General features: G+C 36.0%; 1 protein-coding gene across 3 annotated transcripts in view; it reads right to left on the reverse strand.

The window, feature by feature from the left end:
* Window positions 1-10,807: 10,807 nt before the first annotated feature.
* FGD4 (FYVE, RhoGEF and PH domain containing 4) overlaps window positions 10,808-17,754 on the reverse strand; it is a 105,331-nt gene continuing 98,384 nt past the window's right edge. For 2 of the 3 annotated variants that reach the window (XM_005144388.4, XM_031044954.2), the window contains exons 11-17: window positions 16,694-16,866; window positions 16,340-16,370; window positions 16,070-16,165; window positions 15,545-15,670; window positions 13,705-13,845; window positions 11,961-12,101; window positions 10,808-11,781 (exon numbers count right to left, since the gene is read on the reverse strand). In XM_005144388.4, the coding sequence (XP_005144445.2) occupies window positions 11,524-11,781; window positions 11,961-12,101; window positions 13,705-13,845; window positions 15,545-15,670; window positions 16,070-16,165; window positions 16,340-16,370; window positions 16,694-16,866 (966 nt within the window). In that variant the 3' untranslated portion in view covers window positions 10,808-11,523. The remainder of the gene's footprint in view (window positions 11,782-11,960; window positions 12,102-13,704; window positions 13,846-15,544; window positions 15,671-16,069; window positions 16,166-16,339; window positions 16,371-16,693; window positions 16,867-17,754) is intronic. The other variant, XM_031044955.2, reaches the window with a different exon arrangement.

Raw genomic sequence — 17,754 nt, forward strand, 5'->3', positions numbered from 1 at the left:
AGTAATAAGATTTTCTGATTCCAAAACTGTATATTAAATATTTTTGATATTGCTGTATGACCTGATGTAGACAGTTTAATATTTCTTATGGTTTATGCTACTGGAAACTAGATTGCTTTATTTACCATATAATAGGTATTTTGCCCATCATGCTACAGTGTTGACTTCAATTACATCCTGTGACAGTAAATTTCATGATCTAATTATGCATAGTGCAAAAAAACAATTTGGTGTCAGTTTTAAATTTGTCATCTTCTAATCTAATTTCACTATGTTTCCTATGTTAGAAAGCCAGGAGAATAAAATTTCCAGTCTTTCTCCTCCATTATATGAATTTCTTTCTAGTTTTGCATCATCATCTGCTTCCATGTTTGCTCAGACAGCTGGAGTCTCTTTATACTGACATACTGACAGCAGCGGAGAAGTCATTTACCATTTAACTCATTTATGCCAGACAAGATGGCCACAAAATAGCACCTTAGTAAAGCATATTTCCTTGCCATCGTATTTGTCTAGAGAAATAAATATTTGATTACTATACTGAAATATATCAAGTATGTAACACAGCATTTGCCCTGTATATGTAGTCACACTGTTTGTTATTGCACATTTAGCAAAATAGTTCTGTAAATTGTTCCTTGGTAATGTCACCTTCTGGAGCCATGCAATACAATGACTATATGGGCCTGGCAGAGCCTGATTTTATGTGAAGCCAAATTGAATGGTGTTTTTGTGTTCTCCAGAGCAACCTCATCACAGATTTAACACTTTGTCGTAGTACTTATACCAGACATTTGCACAGTGAACACCATTAGAAGCCAAGATAAGTTTATGAAATCCATTGACAGAATGACCCTTTGTTTGGATGTTCTATGCAAATTTTAGAATCTGACAGATTCCAAACCTTGGGGTTTTGGGTGCTTTTTGTTGTTGATGGTTTTTGTTGTTGTTGTTTGGTTTTTTGTGTGTGTGTGGTTTGGTTTTTTTTTGTTGTTATTGTTTTTTTTTGTTTTTTGTTTGGTTTTGGTTTTTGTTTGTTTGGGAGGGGGAGTGGGTTTTTTTGATTGTTTTTTTCACAGAAGAAACAGGAATTAGGGGTTTCAAATCCATAGTGAAGGGATTCTGCAGAGTTGGCAAAGTGAGCTCTCCTGCACACTTCATCTGGTTTTAAGAAGGTCACACTGCTGACAGGAATCCACAAGTTGGTTGTTACCTGTGCCTAGTCCAGTCTCTGATGAAAACAAAATAATCCTGCAGCAGGGATGCAAATTTGCTGGACAGTACGATTGAACTAAACAACTGAGAGCTCCTTTTATTCTCTCACTCTGTCCATAGGGATGCTAGGCATCTAAATTCATTGAATATATGGGGTGTCACACATCTTCTTATAAAACATGTTTGCAGAACTGAAAGTAGATTTCAAGTTAAGGAAAGGACAGGGCACAGAGGGTGGGAGCCACAAGCAAACACAGCAATCACACAGTTCATCAGTCAGTAACAGAGCCCGAGTACTTTGGAGTTGGAGAGACATCAGCATTTCTGACAAGACCAATAGAGGTAAAAGCTTTAGCTGGAGGTGAAATAACCTTTGCATCATTCTAAACTGCTGTACAACAGTGATCCTTCACCCCTGCAACCGGGATGGCCAGACTTCTTGGAATAAGAAACAGCTGCTTCAGTTAATGATTTTCACCACTCCAGTGGTTTGCAGTCCAACTTTGAGGTGAAGACCTTTTACATTTAAAGACCAAGGTTCTGGGAATAAAGGCAATAATTTCCTGTCTGCTATCAAGATAGTAAGTTTTTATTGGACAACAAAATGAATACTTGATTAGCTGCTAGCTGATGTACTGTAAATAGAAAACAAAGAGAACTTTACCCCAGCCAGAACTTGCAGGCATTCAAGGAGGAATTGAGCTTGTATCTTCTACTTCTAGTATTTTAAATACTAGATCTAAAATTTAATTTGGGCTCTCTCCTGTGGTGTTTTAAAGATAAAATCTTATGCCAAGATGAGCATTTTTTCTTTTCATAATATATGTTTTCTTATGCATGCTGCTTTTTGTATTATATTTGGCACAATCTTAAGTTTAAATTGGAAATAATCAAGCACATGTGATTTACAACATCACAGCCTGTGTATTATATTAATGGGTACCTCAAGTGTATCTTAAGCTTTTTAGTTGAAGTCAAGGTTGCAGTTCTGGAGTGCACACTTGATATCTTACCTGCTATGCTTTGCAGGTAAGAGTTGTCTTGGAGTGCACAGATGCAAGACTTTTCATGAGAAACAGAACTACAAGATGCACTTCAGCCACTAAAGATCATTCAGTTAATAGGACCAGCCTAAGTGCTAGTCAGAAATAGAATTTCAAAATATGACATAGATAAGAAAGGTCTTTTGTAAATGCTGTGTCCCAAAGCCTTGACGTAAGAGGCTTGGATTCCTTTTTGCAAGCTAAGCAATATGCGAGTAAGGCAGGACAGGTAAAGCAAGTATTTCTACATAGCTAGGTAATAGGTCTAAACAAAATTATGGTTGAAATCTTATCTTCTTCCATTGTGGAATCATTCATTGAATTTCGTGCTGTGGGAAGCAGTACAGTAGCAATAGGAGTCCGAAAACCATTTCCCTGAAGCAGGGACTCTGACCCAGAGTTTGGAAAAACTAGGTGGGTATATTATGTTGAAACATGTTCAAATGAGAGTACATACATCCAGACTTGCTTTAGAACATAAGCTCACAAAGTCGGAAATGCAAGTTCACTGTCTAGTGGACCTAAGAGAGCATTAATTTCCATATGTTCCCCGAGCAAGACTACTATGAGTGCCTGGCTCCAGGATAGCAGAGTAGGCAGCACAGAAGAGAACATGAGGCTAGGTGAGGCCAAAGAAAAAGAGGGTAGTCCCACATTCTGCTCCCAAGATAATTTCTGTTTCTTGAACCATGGCTATTTTAATATTGCAAATGCAAAAAATAAATTTAGAAACCTCTGTAAACTTCATGTTAAGCAGGGTAGTATTCAGTGAAATTAATGTGAAGAGGTTTTGGGACCTAGAAATCTATCTACAGCCAAGTCTTGCTCTGCATTCTTAGTTATGACTCTGTTCCGTAAGGAGATGCTTTCTGACAGCAAACAAAAATAGATTGGGATTTGGTGGCTAAAATTCTTAATTAATTCTCTTGATAAGATTCTGACGGTTAGAAGCTGTAGTACAGAGAAATAGTAACAGTTTAAGATAGACAGCAGGTAGGATATCCTGCACATGACACCACAGCATTATGTTTTTGAGAAACAGGAACTAACAACACAGACAGGGGGTAGACCTCGAGCAAATAAGCTCAGTGGGCTGCATCCTGATTTGCCAAATGAACTGGGTCTGATGAGGCTTAATATTACCATGGCTTCCTAGCACACAGAGCCAAGGAGACAGACAGTGAGTGACTCCAAGACAAAACAGTCACAATCACAAGGATCCCTCTGCTTGTTCATTTGACACACCACAGGACCCTCCAGGGCTATTTATTTAAAGAAAACAAGCTCCAAGTATTATGTTTACCAAAGGCCAGTGTGCCGTTTCTCTCAGGTCAGGAAACTCATACAGTTCCAAGAACACTTCCGTGGTAATGAGGCAGTATTAGTCATCCTCTTTAGGGAGAGCCAGAGGAGGCAACGCCTATCGCTTTACTTACCAGCCCTGGACTTGATGGACTCTTGGACAAGTTGCTACCAAGCAGAAATATCAGTGCTTATTAAAGTTGCTGATATAAAAGAATTCAGTAGGAGCTGCAATTACAGATTTCCTATAATTTGAATTTTATAGTTGTGATTTCTTATTAAAGTACAGTTTAGGGTAAAGTCTGTTATTTTTGTCTCCATGTAGAGGGCGCTGCATTGTGTTTAATGAGGAAAATAAAGGTTTTGGAAAACAGTTAATCACAGGGGAAAAATAATCATAAAATAGGTAGAAAAAATTGTGTAAATGGAGAGGGAATCGATATTTTCTGTGGTTCATCTGTACTTATTTCAAATCCTGGTTTGTTTACTGTGTTTGCAAAGAGAAATAAAACTAGAAACTATAACAAAATCCTTGTTGCAACTCCTTCCACAGAGGAACTAACAAGTAATGCAGTAAATTTTCCTCTTTATATTATGGGGGGGTAATTTTTCTGCAACATTGTGCCCACCTGCAGATTAATACCAAGAATAAATCAGATACAAAACAAGTTTATTGTGTACAGACGATAGAAAATGGAGGTAACTGCAGATGGTTCTGTCTGTTAAAGGACACTTAGAAAAGGAGTAGCTGCAGTTTAAGAGGCACTTCCATTAACTAAATGTGTGCTTAGCTAGCAAATGAATTTAAAGAATCAAAGGTGCCTATGCTTAGGATGAAGATCCAGCTAATTACCTGATCATTTTTGCGTGGCAGCACCACTTCAATTCAGTGCACGAGAGATTACACTGAGCAGCTGCTCTATGTTTGTTTCAGTCTTTTGTTCAGAGCAGTACTTGAGTAACAGCGAACAAGACATAGTGCTATGCTGACCATGTTCCCTTTCTGCATCTTTCTATGGAGGTGGCAGCACAGAAACCCATAAAGTGCTCTGATAATGTCCTGGTTACAGGAGAGAACATTATTATTCCCATTGCAGAAATCTGTATTTAAACTGTGAAGGATTGCAGAGATCACTTTATCTTCCCAACCTAAGATGTCAAAGCATTATATATAGTCCTTTATATATACAGAATGTATCTTCCACCAACTTAGCAGGACTTGCGTGTAGGCAGCACTTCAGCAAATTAGATACCAGTGTTCCAAAGCAGAGAGGTGCCTACAGTCACACACAATTGGAAATGTAAAGATTTCATTAGTGAAATAAAGAGTAGGTAGACAAAAAAGTCAATCAGCAATACTTATTTAATGATGCTTTTATTTTACAGGATACAAATTTCTTTTTAAGTACTCAACAGGAATTAAAGTGCTTAATTTTTACAATTGTCCACCCATCTTATGACCAAATATACATATATTACAGAAAATATATACAATATCTGCAAAGTCTTTACATTCATATATTTCTTGACCATAAAAATGACCACTTACATGTGCACAACTTACAACAGCATTTATATTTCACCTTTTTAATACTCTTCACTTTATTACAAAACCAGAACAAATATACAACTCTTCCAAATATTAGGGGTTTTCTTTTAAAAAGTGTTTTCACAACTCAAATCAGAAATATTTCCATAATGAAGGGGAATTAATGTGTAGACTGTAATTCTGATGTCAAACATTACAGACGATCCACTAAAATTAACGTATTAATCTACCTTGAGGGCTGCAGAATAGAAAACATGCTAATAGAAAAAACCAAACCAATACTTCTATTGCAAACTGTTCCCTATATGCAATAAATTTCACTTCTTTCTTAAAAAGACTAGGGCACACATAGATGGAAAAATGCTTTGACATAGCCCCCTCTTTCCTGAAGATTTCCACCATGAATATTTAATGCATCTACAAGGGTCAACTGTAAATAAAAAAGATTGGTGTTATGCCATGGGTGAAAACATTTTATTTAAGGAAATCTGCTTGAAGATCTTAGAAGAGGAAAACCATATTCTACATTCATTTATGCTAGGCAGAGGGAGGAGTGAAAGCAAAATGCCATAAAGTCTGGGAAGAAATTTAATCACAAGGCTTTAAAGGAGGCAGACTGAGAGCCTTGCTGAATTTAGAGTGTTTGGGGTTTTGTTGTTGTTTGGTTTCTGGGTGGATATTTTTGTTTTGTTTTTTAAATTTTACAAAGGCCAAAATAGTAAACATGCCTACTTTTGTTGATATTTTTCTTATGAAAAGCATACTCAACACAGTCAATATACAATATACATTATATTTTGAATGCAGCACAGTGTGGTTTTTTGATTGTAAAATACTGCTTGAAAACAGGTCATCTGAATAATAGTCTCAAATATATAAATACACATATATACATATACACACACATACATGTGTATATAGACACACATATACAATCATTAAGTTAATGTTACGTTGTGTTAAGGGAACAGGATTTTAGGAAACAATCTGACTGGCAGATTAAAAATCCTACCCAAGGAGATTACTTCACTACAGACCCATGGGACAGAACCAGATAGGTTAGTTTCTTTTACCAATAGGGCCACAGACTGGAGAAAAAAAAGTAACTCCGTATATTTAATTTCAGATTTCAAACAGTACACCACAGACTAAGAATGCCCATTTCACCATTAGATTTATGTTAAGGATAGTTAATTCTACCACAAAATCCTTTCTTCAGTCATTCATTTTTGGATATATACTTCCAGTTTTTACATTCACCCCTACATCAATTATCTCCAAATAAAACCCAGCTGAAGTTCAACCGAGCACTGTAATTCCAGATGAGACACCGTAAGTCAGCAGCTCTCAAACTGGTGAAATCTTGATTTTCTACAAGTGTACCTATATAATGAATTTAAATCACTGAAGGTATAATAGCTCCAGCAGTCCTGTGCTAGTTTACACCAGCTGAAGATATTTATGGAGAAAACTCCTTTTTGTCGCTTCAAATTATTTCTACATGGAATGTTTATTTCTTTCCTGAAAGCCTTCCCCTCAGTATAAAGAATCATTACTCTCTGTTCATTAATTTTATCTTGAAATGAATAGCTGACTAGCTTTTATACTAGCTGTGGTGATGTAGGTTTAAAAAAAAAAAAACCTTCAACGGACAAGAAACCAACAAACTCCAAAAGAACCTGTCAAGTGTTTCCATATCTTTACCACTTACTTTTATATATATTTGTTGGGGCTTTTTTTTTCCTCCTGACTCTACTTGCAACTCTTTGGAGCATACTTCTATAACCTCCTAAAATTACTTAGGTGGTGGTGTATTTATTCAACATTTAAGCAGTGCCTTGGCTTCATCCACAACTCAAAAAAAATGAATAAAAATCTCTTTTCTACAAAAAGAATTCAGAATCTTTGATGAGATTTATAGAGCATTTTGAGATGGTTCTGCATAAAAAGATGCCATTATGTATTATATGCATGTAAAGTGGTTTAATATTCTACTCCAAATAAAATACAATGTTTCGTATTCCCATATCTATTTTGCATATTAAAATTAAATACATGTTAGAATAAACTACTCAGTGCAAAAAGATTTAAAAGGACTAGATGCCACAGATTTTACAGCAGCTCTTCAACCAAGCAGTGTCCCTGATACCTGTAAGCAATTTTTAGAGGATCTGGAAGAATGGTGATGACATGCAGGTGCCATGATACACTATTTTTTCATGTTAGGGGAAAAATATTAAGTACTTCTGAAAACTACATTAACATCTTCCAAACATATTGATGATAAAATGAAGCCATTGTTCTAGTTGAACACAGATAAACCCACACAAAATAATTTATCTACTTTAAATTGCACAAACATCTGATCATTTCAAAATTGAGAAACAAGAATCTCTTAAACGTAAGAATCACAAAGCTTGAATAATTCAGAAGAGCTATTCACATACATTACGATTGAATGCTCAGTTATAGTTTATTTCTTACACACAGAGCTTTATGTTAAAAAATTCAATAAATTAAAAAAAAGAAACAGCTGAAGTGGTAACAGCCTATACCTTGCTAGAATGATAGTTTTAATTCGACTGCTCTGGTCATGATACTTAAACCACAGCAGTTACTACTTTGAATTCATTCCTCTGAGGTCATAATTTACAACTCAAATTTAAAGTTTTGGATGCTATAAGAGGGTTTGTCTGTGGAGAACAGAGTAAAACAATTAGAGTGGTTAAATCTAGAAGCAACATCTTCATCTTCTCATCCCCTTTAATACTGTGGGTACATACTTTCCTTACAAAATACACACAGAACCATACATTTAAGTGCCAAGACATTCTGAATCAGAAGACAACAATTCTGGCCAAGCATCTGATTATATGAACATGAAATAGGTTTCACTAGGGTAAATAAAATATCTCACGCTATCTAAACTTAAAAAGCTGAGAGCAAACATGAGGCTAACATCCAAATAAGTAACTCACAATGCTATGTTCATTTCAAATTGTTTACGCCCAAATGCAGGACTTTGTCTGAGAGATGTTGAAACCATTCAAGCAGCTTCAGCTACTCAGTACCACTAAACAAATAAAGCAGCCCAGAAATTGCTGCTTCTGATCATTTAGCTGAAATAGGTCTTCCTACTTGGCTCAAAATTAAATTTACAGGAGTTTAGAAAACAGAATGTAATATGCAGCACCAACTTGGCTGGGAGTGTTGATCTGCTCTGCAGAGGGATCTGGACAGGCTGGATCAATGAGCTGTGGCCAATTGCATGTAGTTCAACAAGGCAAAGTGTCAAGTGCGTGTGGTTCAACAAGGCAAAAGTCTTACATTTGGGCAAAAACAGCTCCATGCAATGCTACAGGCTGGAGGAAGAGTGGCTGGAAAGCTGCTCAGTGGAACAGGACCTGGGGGGTGCTGATTGACAGAGCTGAACATGAGCAGCTTGTGCCCAGACAGCCAAGAAGGCCAACGGCATCCTGGCCTGCATCAGCAACAGCATAGCCAGCAGGGCCACAGACGTGATTGTACTGGACTGCTTGCTGAATCTTGGACAGCAGAGATGTGCAGGACTCAGCACTTCATGTCCTGCACAGTATTTGAGGTGCTGAGGCCACACCTCAAATACTGTGTTCAGTTTTGGGCCCCTCACACCAAGACAGACACTGAGGTGCTGGATCATGTCCAAAGAAGGGCAACAAAGCTGGTGAAGGATCTAGAGCACAAGTGTCATGAGAAGCAGCTGAGCGAAAGGCAGTTGGTTAGTCTGGAGAAAAGGAAAAAACCTTATTGCTTTCTACAACTACCTGAAAGGAGGGTGTAGCGAGATGGATGTTGATCTGTTTTCCAAGGTAACAAGCAGTAAGCAAATAGCTTCAACTTGTGCCAGGGGAGGTTTAGATTGTATATTAGGAAAAATTTCTTCACCAAAAGTGCTGTCAAGTACTGGAACAGTTTGCTTAGGGAAGTAGTTGATGCTAAAGGTCTTTTCCAACCTAAATGATTCTATGATTACAGTGATACCATCATATTGTTTTCAGTACAGCCCAGTCCATCTTATCTGGAGACTCCTTTAATGCTTCTTCCCTTACACTCAACAACTTGAACATGAGAAACAAAGGTTTTGTACACTGGGATGTGGCAAGATGATTCTCAGATCTCACAATTGCCCTTGAGACTCTCAGAAAATACCCACTCTCAGGAGATGACCATTGAAAGCAAGCTAGCCACAAAGTTGTTCTAGCTTACTGAGTGTTCCCCCTTCCCTTGCCAAGATATACACAAGATAACACATACTAGCTAGGGAGACCTTGGTGAAGATTTGATTGTACTCACTGGTGTGAATCAAAACGGGCTTGAACTGTCTGTAACTAAAGGCAAGTACAACTGACAGAAGTAACTTAAAGAGAATTACAGAAGAGCTTGCATATCAGATAAAAGTAATAGTAGGGTTACATGCAGAATAATCTGGGCACATGGAGTACCCAAGGAAAAATCCAGAAGAGACAGGCATCAAGTCAGTTGTAGAGTTACTCTACAATGCTGTGTCCTGATAATTACTAGAACTAGTGTGAAACTTTGAAGTCTAAAGGCAGATTTGTGCAGATGAAAGCAAAATCCAGACCACTAAAATTAAGTTGCATGACATTCTTCTTACCAAAGAATGATAGACACCATTGTATGCTTGACACTAAAAACAGAGGTTACTTTAACAATCCCTTGTTAAATGCTAAATGAGCTGGGTTTGATGTTTTGTTCTTTTCCTACTGTGTGACACAAAGAGTAACTTTGGAATTCTCACTATGAAGAAGCAACAATTTAAATCTGCCCTCGTGTTACTAACAAAACTGAACTTGAAATTGAGCTTTTCAGCTTGACATGATTTAAAATACAGATTGCAGTTATATCAAGAAGTAAGACTCCTTAATGTTCTTATGACAAATTCATGATAGAAGCTATGTATTTTCTTTCCTTTCAGAGGTCAGAAAAAATAGCAATGATTTTGTTTACTTGATAGTCAATCACTACCTCTGAATTTGTCATATTTAATTCAAGGATGTTACAGTAAAAAAATTTCAGGAGGTCATTTACATGTATTTATAAAAACCCTAATATGAATGAAAGTTCATAAGGGACCTAATACCATAAGGACAACAAGTCCTTATTCCCATAAGTGTAATTCAAATAATGTTAGTTAAATGGAGATTTGAGATTGCTAACTTGATAGTTAACTTGAGGTTTGCTGGCTCAGACTTCATACTAAATTTGTACAAAGCAGATTCTACTTTACAACAATAATTCTTGAAGATTGTTGTCATAAATATTACAGTATCTAATATTCTGCAAAAATTAAAAGGCTTCAGTTGAAAATGTTCTTTTGTTCCAAAAACCATAATAGCCAAACCTCATGTTCCCAGAAGGTTACGAGAATGTGTTGCTCTTCTCAAACCACATACTGCATTTGAGTAATGAACTACTGCACTCTTAAAGAAAAACAGTGATAGGACACTGAAAAAAAGTGACTACTCTTTTAAACACAACTGGAACATATTTGTCCATTGCATGCCACTTACATTACTGCTATTTTTTCTGATGCATAAAAATATCAAGATCATTAAGTGTCAGCTATTAAAACAAATCACTGAAAAGTATTTGTTAATTTAGAACGGTGTTTAATTTCAAATAGAAAACATGCTTTTTAAATAAATTATTCACTAACAGGAACCCAGTATCATGAAACCAAAGCAATGATCAAGAATTGAACATTTTTAATACTGTACATATATTATATATTGTTTTCTTATATTTTAGGTATTCATTTCTAGATTGAAAAATCAATAGATTGTTTCCTTGTTAAACTGAAACTTTAAAAGCCAATATACCTGTGAAAGCAATTTGCATTACTTTAATTAAAAGAGACAAGTGAATACAACATATGTACAGATCTGTGGAATTCAATCTATAGACTGCATACATTAAACCAAACTGTCCCTGCATATTTAACTACACATCTATTTTTGCAATGTGGAGGTATATCTTTTATCCTGTTGCAAGTCCTAACGTGTAAGTAGGAAGCTTCAGTATTTGCATTCTTAATGAAAGTAGCAAACATTAAACCAAGAGCAACTGGATTTTCAAAAATCCAGGCTGTATCATGACAAACAAGAAGTTAGTAAGTATTTTTAAGAACATTCACATTTTTTAAAAAAGTCTCTGAAATGGACCTGTACATCACCTTTATTGACAGAACATAAATATAAGAAAAAGATCCCTAAAAAGACCAGATTTTTTTTCCCAAACATAAAGTGCTAAGATGTGTATGGTTGTAAGATTTCTTGATTGAGCAAAGAACAGTTAACACAAAGGTTAACCACAAATTCAATTGAAATCTTTCAAAAATACATGTGTTCTTGAGCTTCAGCATTCACAAGTTTTAGAAGATTCAGGTTGCTCTTCTAAATTCACTTGCAGTTCATTTTGACATTCTGGTGTCTCACCTTTTACAGCTAAATGGATAACTTTCAGCCATTTCTGTTTTAGTTCCTCATTGTCCGCAGCAAAGCTGTGCACAGACTTAGACTGGGTCAGTTTGAAGCTATGTGGGAGGTCAGCACTTCTTGGAGTGTCATCTACTGTGTAGCCCAGAAGTGGAATTGTAGCCAGAGCTTTAACATCCTAAGAAGAAGAAGAAATTCTTGATTAAGAATAGACAACTAATTTGCCCGCTAACTCTCATTTACTATACAGGTTGATGAAAACAATAGGGTCTTTCCTCTATTCCTAAACTATCAGGCTTCTCTTCCTCAGATGGCAGTGATAGTTACTAAAATCTTTTCCATTTTATCTGCACATACCTGTGGAGCACCATACATGTACAGCACAAGAGCTTCCTGCTTAGGTATAACACACCATGCTTTCTGCCAGGGCTTTGATTTTTCCATGTACTGAAGAAAGCTGCATATAACACTATTTCCAGAAACTTCTGCAGATTCAATCTAGGAGAGAGTACACAGCATAAAAAGGAAAATAAACTTTCCTGAAATACAGACTAAAACCATAGAAAACAGAAAAGGAGAACTTCATCACCATTCATATCCAATCTTGGACAGAATCTGCAAAAAAAAAACTTTGAGCAACTACCCAGGTAAGATCATGAAGGATTGGGTTTATGGAAATTACTTATGTATTACATACTTACAATCAGAACATGTACTCCCTTAACATGTGTAATCTGTGCCTTCTTTCATTGATAATTCTGGATTATACACTTCTAGATCACCCTGAATTTAATTCTACCTCCACAGATAGCCTTGCTCTGTATCTTAGTATCTACAACATCCCATTTCTAAATAACATCATGTCAGGCATTTAAGTGCTAACAACTGTCCAATATGACAACTACGCTATTTTGGCATCCAAAATATTATGGCAGGATCAGATGCAAATATATTTTTAAGAATAGCATAAGAATGCAAGCACTTAGGGAAAAGATTAGGTGAATTGCTTAAAAACTGAGACAAAGTGACTTGCTATTTGGGTTAAATAGTGATCCTGAGAAGATCAGAAAGAACACAAAACAATCATTTGTTAAAGTTGCCTTGAATACATTTTTTTCTCTCCTAGTAGTGGTGCTGTCTGGCTGCTGCAACATGGTACTAACCACTCTGCTGTCATGAGACCCAGCAAGAAGATGGACTAAGAGACTCTATAGCTCCTTAGCTACCTAAAAAAAGGCACCATGCCAAGAAAGAGCAGACTCTTGACTATAAGGTAAGCTAGTGGAGTTTTGTAGTCCTTACTTTCTCATTTAGGAGAGTGTAGTCAAACCAACATGGAATAAGACCCGTATATGGAATCACAACCTGTGTCTTATTTTTGTCTTCTTTTACTGTTATTTAGCTCAAGGGTCAATCCCTCTCTACTACATCTCAAGATAAGTATATCTTAATAAAATTAGGATGATCAGGTGTTCTGAAACGGCTTGTAAAGGGGGATTTAAGAAATGTGAAATTGGTTAATTGCAATTGTAAGGTGCCTATTTCTCCAGCAGTTATAAAAGAAACATAGCTCTTTATTGTCTGATTGAGACCTTGAATTTTTAGATGTCAAAAGGTGAGAGCAACTTGATGACTTAAAGGTACATTGTGTACACTGATCAAAACAGTATTTTACAACTCAGACTTCGAATAGCAAAATTCTCCCTTATTCCTCTCTCTTCCCTTGTCAGTTCTTTCAGTTTGGGTATATGTTCACAAAAATCATTGCAGTAGCAGTGGTTTTTATTGCTATGACAGCTTAAGTGAAGAAGAACTGAAGATTTGTAAGGAAAAGTAATGTTTTATCACATCTGCTGATGGAAAGAAGTAAACAAGCTCTAAGGCTCATCATTCCCACTTAAAAAATAAAATAAGAGCAAGAAACAATGCAGTACTGTAAAAGATTCATGTTGAAAATCCAAATATTTTGGACAGGATGAATTTGGTCCACATACCTTTTATTTCTCAAACAGAAAATAGCCCTGCAAGAATGCTACCAGTTTTCACTTACTGATGAGTTGAAACTGCATGTATGCACATATATGATTTTTAAATTACATACCTCCAGGATCCCTTTCTTCTTCTTTTCTTCACTGTCTGTACAACCAATTATAACATGATAGCAGTCTTTACAGACTTTGTTCAATTTATTGCCATCATATTCAAGATGTGCCTTGTAATCAGAACATTTCCAGCAAACCACCTTAGAAACAAAAAAGATAACTTACATATAAAAATCATGAAAACATAATTGGATTAAAAACTAGTATTATTTTCTCTACTTAGTAATATATTGTTTCATTCCACAGAACAAGAAGGATAATGCCTTTATGACATGTCATTACAAATTCAATTGAAAATAATGATTTTCCAAATCTGTGCCACTACTGCTTAACTAGCATTTTTTACTATTTACCTGATGAAACTTCATACTTTCCATAAAATCACATTAGGCTTTCACTCCTATCTGTAGGTTAAAGTTAGAAATAGAATCTAGCACAAGCCATGCTATAGAAATAAAATCCTCCAGCTTCCTGGAGGAAAATCCTTTCCAGTTTGTTAAGATGCCAACCTGAAAAGCTCCATTTACCTTCTTTCTTTTTTTTATCTACACAGCCTGAGAAATGTACAAGTGAGATGCACATTATTGCTGAAAACAATAATAAAATAAGAAATGGATATTTTTTTAACCTGCTATTAAATTTTCACTTTATAATCCATTCATAAGTACACAGAATAAGTCAACATCAACAATGATTTTATTGTGGACCGGGGTTTTCACGTACTAATTTATACCACTATATTCAGCTAGTATCTCTAGAGAATACTACTGAAGTGTTCCCAATTAGTCACTGTTGGAAAAACACAACTGACTCAATGTAATTTACATGGAAAAAAAAATAGTTTTAAAATTAAAGTGCATAAAATGTGATAGAACTACAACAGAGGGAAATTAGGAGTCTGAACAAGAGGGTGAATAAAAAGGAAAGGTGTGATCTTAAGATTAACAGACGAGTTCTAAGACAATGATCTGGGGGAAAAAAAAAAAATAAAACAAACCCCACAAAACAGATTACAAGGTATAATCAATTAAAAATTAATGCAAAAAAAGCAAAAAGCAGCACTGTGAATGGAATGAGCCTTCATGCCACATAAAAATATTATAAAGAAATCATTCAAGATAACCTGTAAGAGAAGAATTAAACCTGGGCCTGCACTACCATCTGCTGGAGAAAGGCATTACTGCTGGATGGCAAGAACAGAGCATGAGGTGTTTGCTCTTTTGTTAACTTCTGAAAACTCTCAAATCACACCACTAATTCACGGTTCCTTTAAAGCAACATACATTACCATAGCATCATACACAGAAAACAGCAGTAATACGCTCTCCCCATCCTAAGCTCTCTGCTTCCCTGATGTTTTACACATGTTCGCACAGTTACATGCTGAACCCAGCTGGGAGCAGCTCCAAGTTGGCCCAATGGGAAACTGCAGGGCTACATGATCTTTTTATGAATAGGAAAGAAAAACTAGCAGAATGGGAAGAGGATGCAGTCAGTGCTGCCCAGCATACTGCTGCCTTATTCCAGTTCAATATGGTCTTGAAAATGTTGAGATCAGTGGAAGTCACCCAGAAATAACAGTATAGTAGGTCTAGGGGCGTGGAATATTTTACAAACACATGCATCTTCTGTTGCTCCAAATGACTTCCAAATTTACAATACTAACTAAAGCAGACAGAGGATTCCTTTGTGGTATGCTATACACAGCTTCTCTCCTTTCAGCCACAAGCACAGCAACAAACTCTGCAGAATAACAAGCAGGCACCACAAGTCAAGTAGGTGCTTAAACCCATTCCCAAGCCTGCTCATGAGCTACTGCAGCTGGGGTTTTGCACTTACATGTCCACATGCTCGGCAGTGGTGTCTTCTCCTTGTCAGTGCATTAAAGGGCTCCTTGCATTTCATGCACATGGTTACTTCATTGTCTCGTATCCATCTTGGTGCTCTCTTCCCAAGCTCAGCATTCTGAATGGGGCCAGGGGGAGGGTGGGAGAATAAAAAAGCCAGTGTAAAAAGTTGTGCAATACTTTAAATAGAGAAAATTTTTATTCTCTTCCTCTGGAAGGGAAATGTTGAAACAGAGCTCAAGATGCATTTTGAAATATATACAAGAAATAACAAAGAAAATCATTATGCCTCAATTGAAAGGATGTTCTGTTACATGTTACAAATAAAAAAAAAAAAAAGGATTGTTTATAAGATTTGGCATTATGAAGAAAAACAGTTACCAACAAGATGACTACTTCATAATTCCTCTGCTATAAGAGTGAAAAGCTTGCAAACAAAGTTTCTGCCAATATTTTCCCAGTTATTGAAGAACAAAATGGGTACTAAGAAGGTTACAAAAGAATAACAGCAACTTACAGATACCTCAACAGGCATGTCTTCATATTCTTTAGCAATAGCATTTCTGAAGGTTTCATTCCTCTGCTGAAAAGCTTCTATTGTATTCTGAAGTGCCTGAGGAAACAGTGGAGAAATCCCTCAAACATATTACATTTTAAACAGATTCTCTGCATTCTTACCAGTTATTAAGTAGCAGAGGGAAGCTACAGCTAGAAAACATGAATATTACTTTTTTGATTGCTTCATTGATAAAAATGTTTAGAAAATATAGAATTCAGATAAATTTACCTTTATCCATTCTTCCTTATCTTGTTCAGAACTAAAAGAAATATTTGAAACATTAGTCCAAAACTAGTTCAGGGAACATTTTCTCACTATCAAAAACTACTTGCAAAAGCTTCTGAAGTAATTCTCAGGAATTCAAATTTAAGCAATATTAACTGTCCATCTTAAAACAGAAAACAAAAGCATGAGTTTAGGCTTTCACAAGTTTGCAAGCACTAAGGAGTGAATTCAAGTGGTAGCCTAGGCTATTTTCAAAACACTGATACTAAGATGAAGCTTCTTTCTCTAAATCTATTAGTCCACTCTTTTTCATGCATATATTTAATCCTCCAAAAGCTAGATAAAAAGACTGCTTACCTGGCCTGCAACTCCAGTGTTCGCTCTTTTCCAGACACTTGAAAAGTGTGTGGATACTCTTCATTATGAGTTTCTATAATCTTCATACCATCTATGCCAACTCTGGTTCGAACTGAGAATTTTGATCCTACCAGGCTGAATCTGGGGACGCAGTAGAGCAACATGTTGTTAAACTGGGGAAAAAGAAAAAAATGCATGGGTTTGCATTATTGCAGTGTTTCGCAAAAACACTGATAAAGCCACATTTTCTACTGACAGCAGGATGATATCAGGAAGCTAGACTTTGTGGGTGACAAAGTAGGTTCTTTCCCACTCCACTGATATACAAGAAAGCCAAAGTTCTAATGCAAGACAATTTCTTTTTCTTACTTGTTTAGAAATAAGATTAAAGGACACCTTCAGTGGATGAATGATGGTTTATGCAGAGTAATCTTCATAGCATTTATTATCAACTATTCTCAGACTGGGTATTTTATAGCACTGTACAGCTTCTATTAGAAAACCCCATACTTATGCCACAGTTCTGCAACACCTACTTTAAACTGAAAAATAAGAACTGTTTTCTTCAGTGTATATGTTTATATTTACCCTAATACCCAAATTGGGTATTAGGGTATTATCACCTAACAAGTGATACCAGCATGGTATCATCTATTTGAGCCAGGAATGGAACCCAGCCTGTTCCATCTTCCACTTTAGAGAATTAGGTACCAAAATCATTTGGATTTGTAGAAGCTGTAGCTAATATTATTTGAGGAAATTATACGTCTTTTCTCCAAGACAGAAGAACATTTCTTAGAGTTTTTATTCACTGAAACCCACAATATCACAGGAAAAAATAATAATAAAAAAATGAGCAAGACAAAGATATATTCCTTTATTAAAGATCAGAACTTTAAATAATATGTAAATGTCTAAAGCCCCAGCCTAGAAGCACAGCCATTAAATCAGATCTATAGCATTTCATTTTCTCACATTTTCCCCAAAATTAATTACTAAAAAGAGAAACTCATTTTGGTTAAATCCTAGTTCATAGAAATCCTGTCTAGCCTATTGCTTAA

The sequence above is a fragment of the Melopsittacus undulatus genome, chromosome 5, assembly GCF_012275295.1.
Source record: "Melopsittacus undulatus isolate bMelUnd1 chromosome 5, bMelUnd1.mat.Z, whole genome shotgun sequence".
In the NCBI taxonomy this organism is placed as follows: domain Eukaryota; kingdom Metazoa; phylum Chordata; class Aves; order Psittaciformes; family Psittaculidae; genus Melopsittacus; species Melopsittacus undulatus.